At 41.4% G+C, this 9924-nt stretch overlaps 1 protein-coding gene across 1 annotated transcript in view; it reads right to left on the reverse strand.

The window, feature by feature from the left end:
* Window positions 1-461: 461 nt before the first annotated feature.
* LOC143287277 (uncharacterized) overlaps window positions 462-9924 on the reverse strand; it is a 13660-nt gene continuing 4197 nt past the window's right edge. Inside the window, exons 6-8 of the mRNA XM_076595222.1 lie at window positions 7583-7628; window positions 5579-5730; window positions 462-2373 (exon numbers count right to left, since the gene is read on the reverse strand). Of these exons, the coding sequence (XP_076451337.1) occupies window positions 2214-2373; window positions 5579-5730; window positions 7583-7628 (358 nt within the window). The 3' untranslated portion in view covers window positions 462-2213. The remainder of the gene's footprint in view (window positions 2374-5578; window positions 5731-7582; window positions 7629-9924) is intronic.

Raw genomic sequence — 9924 nt, forward strand, 5'->3', positions numbered from 1 at the left:
AAGAAACACAAATGGAAGAAGGAAAAACATAACACTGGTTCATCAGCCTTAAACTACTCTGCTGTTGGACTTCAACCCTGGGTCATTCCGGGTTAGCCCCGAATGATTCGTGATGGGGGTCGGTTATGGCCAGTCAGGATAAAACCTCCAGTTTGGACATTATTCCCCCTTTCTACAGGTTCAATCAGGCTTTTGAACAATGTGAGAGACAATACACTGACCTCTCATATACAGCAGAAATGTTCATTTTTTTTCTGTACAACAGACTGCACTGAATGTATTGGAATTATTCACATGCATGTATACACATATTCTTTCATTTAGAAAAGCAAACACAGAGGGAGAGGGAGTTTACTGCACACACACACACACACACACACACACACACACACCACACACACACACACACACACAGAGGCACACTCACATGTACACATACATTTCTTATTTAACTGAACAATGATTCAGCAAATAACAGTTTTATCATTGTTGTTATTAGGGAAAAATGAAAATCATAAGAAAAAACACAAACATAATAATTTAATAACTGAACCACACATCTCACCCCATATACATGTGTTACAATCAATTAAAACGAAGTTGTGAATCATCAAATGTGTGAAACAAAACAATAAACCTATAATACCACTACTAACAATAATAATAAAGAAATAATTTAAAAAAAATAAATAATTGTAATAATAAGAATGATAAGAATGATGATAATGACATGGTATATAACAGTGCTAATATGTTTATGTACACTTTAGACATTTCACCTGGCCAGCAGGATTGGAATGGTCAGTGGGTGGTTACGGTAGCATAAAAAAATAAAATAAAAATAAAACACAAAAGGAAAAAAAAAATGAGAAGACATGGTTCCAGACATTTCCACAACTGAGCACCAGCTGAAAACAGACACCTGCCAATGACTGACATCCCCACACAAGACAATACACAGACAAGATCATGTATACTGAAGTTTGTTCCCAGTGGAATAATCTCAACCATTCTCTTAGATATATCACAACATTTCAGTCACTTAAACTAATTTAATGATAGAGGATTCACTCTTCCCTGAAAAATGTTTTTCTTTGCTGAAAAAAGATGGTATACACACACATATGCATGCACATTCACGTGTGTGTTGGCCTGCTTCTTGTACATGCAGGCATGTGAATTTGTGTGGTCTTACTCCAAAAGGAGTAACAACATTCCATATAAGTTATTATTTAAAAAAAAAAACAACTAAAAAAAAAAAAAAAAAAAAAAAACCTAACAAAAAAACATAAACCATATCATACTTATTGTAGTGTGGTACATTTTTCACTTGTGTCAAAAATTGCATGTTGAAATCATACATGTACCATCTACCACCCCATGACTGAAAACATTGCAATCCTAACATTACAATCCTTATCCTCAATCCATCGAATTACACAACAGTTTCTGTTTACATGTTGTTGCATACTTTTGAAAAAAGAAAAAAAAAAGAAGAATAAAAAAAATAAGTAGATTCTTCAAGAGTTAGAACACTGAAACCATTTCAACACTTAAATCTATTACAATATAAAACATGAGCTGCAACACTGGGGCAGTGTTCTTGAGTACATCAAGTGTTTTCCTGTACAGTCAACCAAAGTTAGCTTCACATACACTGTAAAAACACTCACTGGCAAAATATTATCATCATCATCATCTGCAGTATTAAAAAAGCATTTTATCAGATGTACAATACAGATATATCTGGACGGACAGCTGTAAAACAATCATATCCCAAGTATCAATTATCACAGTGTCAATGTTTCTGTTTTCTCAATTTTGATGAGGTAAATATCTTGGCATAAATACAATGAATCTGAAAATTACACATTGGTTAGTATGAGAGGAGAAGATTTAATGTGCGTGAAATTACACATTGGTCAGTATGAGAGGGGAAGAACATATTTGTGTGAAATCACACACTGGTCAGCATGAGCGAAGAAGATAACATTGTGTATGAATGCAGGTGGGTGACTCATCATGAGTGTGTGCAGGTGTATGATGTAAGCATCAGAAGAAGGTTGCATTGCATGTGAATGCAAGCGTGTGACTCATCATGGGTTTGTGCAGGTGTATGATGTAAGCGTCAGGAGAAGACTGCATGGCATGTGAATGCATGCATGTGACTTATCATGAGTATGTGCAGGTGTGCGACGCGCGTGTGCGTTCCTTCAGGAGATAAGGCAGGCAGACTGCGAGGACTCTGAGGGCTGCGAGGGCTGCGAGGGCTGGCCGGGGCGGGAGGGGGGGGTAGGGGGAGGGGGCTCCATGTCCTCTTCCTGCTTCACCACTCCGTCCAGGAACTTCAGCTGTGGCAGGGCCGCAAACACCCTGTGGACACCACACACACACACACTCCATCATCATCATCATCATCATCATCATCATCATCATCCTTGTCACCGTTGTCATCATCATCAATGTCATCATCATACCTTAAAGACATCCATCCACTCATCCCGTCATCATCTTCATCACTGTCATCATCATCATCACATTCTGAGGACATTCAACTGCACACACCATCATTATTGTTATCATCATTGTCATCATTGTTGTCATTCTCATCACCATCACTATCAACACCACCGTTGTCATCATAATCACCATCATTAACATAACCTGAAGACAGCCACCCACACATCCCCTCATGATCATCACCAACATTGTCGTCATCATCATAATCATCATAGTTGTCATGTGGAAAGTCACACCACTCACTTTTGCCAGCAGACCATGTGGAAGGTCACACTAACGACAATAACAACAATGATAATGAATAGTGTTTGTATAGCGCATTTCTCCAAGCTGATGCAGACTCAGTGCACTGGCAATCACCCCCTCACACGCAGCCACACCCGAAAATGACCAACCATGTCATCAACCACCACACGCACACACGCAGCCATGAACAGGAAAAAAAAGCTCAAATTAAGAGCAGTGAAGGGGACAGCACTCATCGTTGGCAGTAGGCATGTAACTGTGGGTTAGAATGAGGAGCACACGGATGTTCAGTGCTGGCACTTTAGTTGGCCCAGCGAAAGTTCATGAACCCAGGAAGTAGGGCATGGATATAAATAAACGTGGCTGACAAACAGGCCGTGCCAGCGGCACTCGCTGTACGCTTGTTCAGCGGTAAATCTGCTTTGTTTCTTTCGCGCATCATCTTCCCGGATGGATTGGAAATAACGACAAAAGAAGTGGATTTATACAAAGAATGCAAAATGAGCTTTCTATTGACTCCAAACACAATATATTTTCTTACATAGCAATTGTTGTGGCAACGGTTGAAACATACATGAAGAAAGAGAAGAGAAGGTCAAGCAGAAACATGATCGCAAAAATCGTAAAATTTAAATCCCTCTCTAAGAAAACGTACGCTTATTACAATGAAATCGTAAAAATCACCAGAACATTTAGCATGCCTGCATGCAGATCAGCCCACCCTTTTGAGTTGTAGATTTTTTCTTGTCAGCACAAAAAGTGTTTAAATGAACACACTGTAGCATGGTGAGTGCAAGCAGCAGGGGCATGGAGAGCAGGGTGAGTGTAATCACTGCAGGAAATGTGTGAATGCTGTGGAAGCGTGAGAAAAGTGGGGCAGGGGCTGCGGGGCCAAGTGAAACAAAGAAGGCAGTGTCCAGGTTTGGCACGCGGGGCCAGAAATACCGCGGTGAATGCGCCGGCCAATGCAGAGTGTGGTGGGAAAGTCTGGCATTAAAAAAAGTTTGACCCCAGACGCTAGACGCTGCTCGGAAACTAAAGAGGTGGATTTTGTGCTCGGCTGAGCAGCCGTGAGCAGTGAAGGGGACAGCACTCACCGTTGGCGGTAGGCATGTAACTGTTGTGTAGAATGAGTTAAGAGCAGTGAAGGGGACAGCACTCACAGTTGGTGGTAGGCATGTAACTGTGGGGTGGGATGAGTTAAGAGCAGTAAAGGGGACAGCACTCACCGTTGGTGGTAGGCATGTAACTGTGGGTTAGAATGAGTTAAGAGTAGTGAAGAGGACAGCACTCACCGTTAGCGGTAGGCATGTAACTGTGGGTTAGAATGAGTTAAGAGTAGTGAAGAGGACAGCACTCACCGTTAGCGGTAGGCATGTAACTGTGTAGTGGAATGAGTTAAGAGCAGTAAAGGGGACAGCACTCACCGTTGGTGGTAGGCATGTAACTGTGGGTTAGAATGAGTTAAGAGTAGTGAAGAGGACAGCACTCACCGTTAGTGGTAGGCATGTAACTGTGGGTTAGAATGAGTTAAGAGCAGTAAAGGGGACAGCACTCACCGTTAGCGGTAGGCATGTAACTGTGGGTTAGAATGAGTTAAGAGCAGTGAAGGGGACAGCACTCACAGTTGGTGGTAGGCATGTAACTGTGGGGTGAGATGAGTTAAGAGCAGTAAAGGGGACAGCACTCACCGTTGGTGGTAGGCATGTAACTGTGGGTTAGAATGAGTTAAGAGTAGTGAAGAGGACAGCACTCACCGTTAGCGGTAGGCATGTAACTGTGGGTTAGAATGAGTTAAGAGTAGTGAAGAGGACAGCACTCACCGTTAGCGGTAGGCATGTAACTGTGTAGTGGAATGAGTTAAGAGCAGTAAAGGGGACAGCACTCACCGTTGGTGGTAGGCATGTAACTGTGGGTTAGAATGAGTTAAGAGTAGTGAAGAGGACAGCACTCACCGTTAGTGGTAGGCATGTAACTGTGGGTTAGAATGCGTTAAGAGCAGTAAAGGGGACAGCACTCACCGTTAGCGGTATGCATGTAACTGTGGGTTAGAATGAGTTAAGAGTAGTGAAGAGGACAGCACTCACCGTTAGTGGTAGGCATGTAACTGTGGGGTGGGATGAGTTAAGAGCAGTAAAGGGGACAGCACTCACCGTTGGCGGTAGGCATGTAACTGTGGGTTAGAATGAGTTAAGAGTAGTAAAGGGGACAGCACTCACAGTTGGTGGTAGGCATGTAACTGTGGGGTGGGATGAGTTTAGAGTAGTGAAGGGGACAGCACTCACCATTGGTGGTAGGCATGTAACTGTTGTGTAGAATGAGTTAAGAGCAGTGAAGGGGACAGCACTCACCACTGGTGGTAGGCATGTAACTGTTGTGTAGAATGATTAAGAGCAGTGAAGAGGACAGCACTCACCGTTAGTGGTAGGCATGTAACTGTGGGGTGGAACGAGTAAAGAGCAGTGAAGGGGACAGCACTCACCGTTGGCGGTAGGCATGTAACTGTGGGGTGGGATGAGTTAAGAGTAGTGAAGGGGACAGCACTCACCATTGGCGGCAGGCATGTAACTGTGTAGTGGAATGAGTTAAGAGCATTGAAGGGGACAGCACTCACCGTTGGTGGTAGGCATGTAACTGTGTTGTGGAATGAGTTAAGAGCATTGAAGGGGACAGCACTCACCGTTGGCGGTAGGCATGTAACTGTGGGGTAGAATGAGTTAAGAGCAGTGAAGGGGACAGCACTCACCGTTGGTGGTAGGCATGTAACTGTGTAGTGGAGTGAGTTAAGAGCAGTGAAGAGGACAGCACTCACCGTTGGCGGTAGCCCAGCTGGAAGGCAATGGGGTTCCCCATCAGGAACAGCTCCTCCAGGGGCAGGGAGCGGAGCCGGTCCAAGCCAAAGAAGACAGCAATGTCATTGTCCATCATTGTCAGGTGGTGCACCTTGTTCAGTCGTGGCAGGTTCTGTGGGGTGGGGGAAGAGGTTTCAGTTTCTGTTTCAGTTTTTCAGGTTCTCAAGGAGGCATCACTGCGTTCGGACAAATCCCTATTCGCCACACCGCATCTTTTGTCAGGACTTGAGTGCATGCTTATATACTAGTGTACCAATCAGAGTGGATTTTTTCAATTTTGCCAGAAGACAACCATGGGTTCTTTTTCAGTGAGCCAAAAGCGTGCTGCACATGGGACCTTGGCTTATCGTCTCATCCGAATGACTAGAAGCTCAGTTTGATTTTCCAGTTAAGCTTGCGAGAGAGGAGGAGAGCAGGATTCGAACCCACACCCTCACAGACTCTCTATATTGGCAGCTGAGCATCTTTACCATTCTTGAAGAGGAAGGTGGCAGAATGGTTAAGATGCTCATCTACCAATACAGAGTCTGTGAGGGTCTGTGTTCAAATCTTGTTTCACCCTTTCTCCCAAATTTGAATGGAAAATCAAACTGAGCGTCTTGTCGTATTGATGAAATGATAAACCGAGGACCTGTATGCAGCACACATTTGGCACATTGAAAAAGAACCCATGACAGCAAAAGAAGTTGACTTCTGGAAAAATTCTGTAGAAGAAATCATGTCATATAGGTACACAAATATATCTGCAGGCACTCAAGGCCTGACAAATCACGTTGGGTTATGCTGCTGGTCAGGCACCTGCCTAGCAGATGTGGTGTAGCATATAATGGATTTGTCCGCATACAGTAACACCTCCTAGAAAAACTAAAACTAAAACTGTGGGGAGAGGAATCGTCAGCTTGGCTTAATTAGTCTAATTGCTTTATTTCATAAATGTCCAATTAGTTTAGTTGATGAGCGACTAATTAGTCTATTTCAAGTATGTCTAATTAGTTTCTTTCAATTTTCATTGTATGCTTGTGTTTCATGGGCTCTCAAAGAATGACCAGTGCATAGGTTTTATGCCAAGATCAGGCATTTGCTCTTTTTTTTTTCCTTTCGTTGTTTTCTTCTCACAAACAGCAGATGTGGTGCAGCTTATATGGATCAGTCTGCATGCTTTGACACAACCTTGACAGTGGAACTGAAATGTTGGGTTAGTTAGGGTGGGGGCAGGACGTATGCCAAAAAACGCAAGGCTACACTGACTTACACACTGAAATACTTATTCAAGGAGATGTGCATGAAAGCATGTGGACTTATATATGTATATATGCTACACCACTTCTGCCGACAGAATTCTGCTGGATACTCTAACTCTACTGTATACAAGTAGCTGTGACATGGCCCTGTGCAAATTGATGCTTCTAAACAAAGCACATGCATGATTGAATTCTTCATGGAATAGTGACAAACAAAATTATCTACAGAGATCCGTAACTGCCAATATATCCACAGCAAATGAATGTTTCTAGTTGTTGATCACATAGCAGATGGCAGGTATGAATGACACATACCTCTGGACCGTAAAAATAATTTTAACTTAATCTTTTTTTCCTTTTTTAAATGTTAATGTCACCATGTGAAACATTAACAACAACAACAACAACAAAATGTTAATGCCACTACGTTTTGCCATAGTTGTGGACATACTTGCACCCCTGTTGTGAGTGTGACAATGTGTGTGTCAGTGACAGAGTGTGTGAGTGTAAGTTAGTATGAATGTGTGTGTGTTTGTGTGATTGTGTGTGTTTGTGTGCGTGTGTACGTGATGTGATGTGATGTGTGTGTGTGTGTGTAAATTGTAGGCTGTAAACTCTATCATCTATGCTTTCTGTCATTCTGTATATCCCAGCATCAGCAGTCACTCACAAACTAGCTGGATTTGTGTACAAAACTTGCAAAGAAAAACCCAGTCAACCCACCATGAAAGACACTAGGTAGTTGTTGTCCAGGTTGAGGTATTCACATCTGGGGAAACAAAAAACAAGGACTACAGATAAGTAATAATAATATCATTAACAATACTAATAATACTGAGAATAAAAATAAGAAGAAGTTAGTTTATTTGTTTTCAGACTTTTATCACCCACAAATGAACACACTGGTAAGTCCTGACCTTCTAAACTAGTGGAAAACCATAGCATGTAAAGTATGTTGTGTTAATCACCATTCTATGCACAACAACTCACATCATTATGTTGTAAATTTCATTCCATAGATATCATACAATAAATGGGCATGGCTCAATGCTCTGCTTAAAACTGAGATTGACATTAGCATATAGTTGGGCCAACAGCAAAGTGAAAGCTGCATATCATTTGTTTCTTTACTGCAATGGAAATTAATTTACAGCATAGTCTTTTGGTAAAGGACTGTGACTCTCAAATTTGGAGGGAGGCAAAATTGCACTGATTCTTAGGGTTGCAGCCTTGGGGGCTAGTTGGCTTTTGGGAACCATCCCAATGCTGACTGTCCTGAAGACCTCTTTGCTGAGAGAGGGGGGATGTAACTTGGGTAAGGCACACTCCACTATAATCAAATTCTAGCCTAGATAGTTAGAACAGCAGTTGGTTATCGTCTGAAACAACTATCATATCATCACTGTACACATTGTGTGCCATTTCACTTATCTTCCATGCACATGGAAATATTCATGTATGTCATCCACACTAGCTGACAACTATACAGCACACCACCACTTATCAGAAGACCTACCCCTATTTTCCTTGCTCATAACTCTCAATGAATATGTTTCCACATGTACATACAAATCAATGTCAATTTAAAAGCAAACAAAAAAAAAAAAAAACCCAAACCAAAAAAACGTCTTCTTCTTCTGCATTTGTGCGCTGATATTCCCATGTGACTGGTACAATGTTTTCAGGGGTGTGCACGCTGGATAACTTTGTTCTTGTTTTCCATAACCTACCAAACACTGACATGAATTACCGGATGTTTCACATGCACATCTGATCCTCTGCTTGCATAAACACATGTAGGGGATTCAGACACTAGCAAATCTAAGCATCTCTTGACCTGGGAAAATGGAAAGCCCTGTGCCTGAGCATTACTCTGGTATAAAAAAAATGTCTCATTAAAACAGTTTTCACAGTCCTACATATGCATAAACCACAAGGCAAGGGAACTAATTTCTACAGTATTTCCAGACATGTCCACACGTAATGTGGAGGAAAAAATGTACATTTTCAGCAGTTGTTCCACATCAACATGGCATGGAAGCATGCCAAGGCTGTAAACTCCCCAGATACCATGAATTCGAACACAGGACCTAAGGTGATTTGAACAGCAGGACCCTCAGACTGAAAGTTGAATGCCTTAAGGCCAGACATGGTAGTACAAAAACGTATGAAATAAACTTGAAGTTTATGGCTTTCTGTGACATGGTATGCAAAGATATTGGACTAAACATGTCTAAAAAGGTCATTTTGTGCAATTTGTCGTGACGGTTTCCATGGAAACGAATTCAAAATGGCCGACAAACAAAAAAATCAAAAGCTTATAACTTCGGTACCTTTATAGATATGTTATTTCTGTTTGTTTTATTTGATTTATTTGTATTTGTTCTTTATTAGAGTGCAGTGGTATTTTGGAATTTGAATAAATACATTTTTTTTTGTTGTTGTTGTTGAAATGAGTATAAATTCCTTGACATCATTTTTTTCAAATGAGTGTATATTCATTCTTTTACTAGTACTATACAAACCACTGCACTATAATAAAGATGAATACATAAAGAAATAAAGTACTAAGTTTGAACATGCTATCTTTTAAAGTTTTTGAGCATTAGCATTTTGAAAAATGGTATTACGAGGACAAAACACAAAACTGAGAAAACAGGAAAAGAAAGAGATGTGCTTGTACTCACAAGAAATCACACATGTTGATGCTGTTTGAAGCTTTATTTAAGTGAATATAGTACCCAGGTGAAACGGACTATAAAGATTAGATGTTGAAGAAGCAAATTATGCGAAAAAACGAAAATCACAAAAAATCATGATTTTGGTCAAAATTTCACTTCCGTGTCTGGCCTTAAATACTCATGGTTTAATTACCCTTTCACTCCTACTGGTGTACGTAGGACTAGTACAAAATACTCAGCTGCAGCGACTGACCACTGGCTATCTACACAGTAGTTCTGGCATTTCATGAGAACCATCCTGTGGACCTTGACCAGAAGTGTCAATCCCGCAATGAGAGGAGATGAGAGCCATGATCTGCTATTGCCTGCTCACAGTGTGACCAC

The sequence above is a fragment of the Babylonia areolata genome, chromosome 11, assembly GCF_041734735.1.
Source record: "Babylonia areolata isolate BAREFJ2019XMU chromosome 11, ASM4173473v1, whole genome shotgun sequence".
Lineage (NCBI taxonomy): Eukaryota > Metazoa > Mollusca > Gastropoda > Neogastropoda > Buccinidae > Babylonia > Babylonia areolata.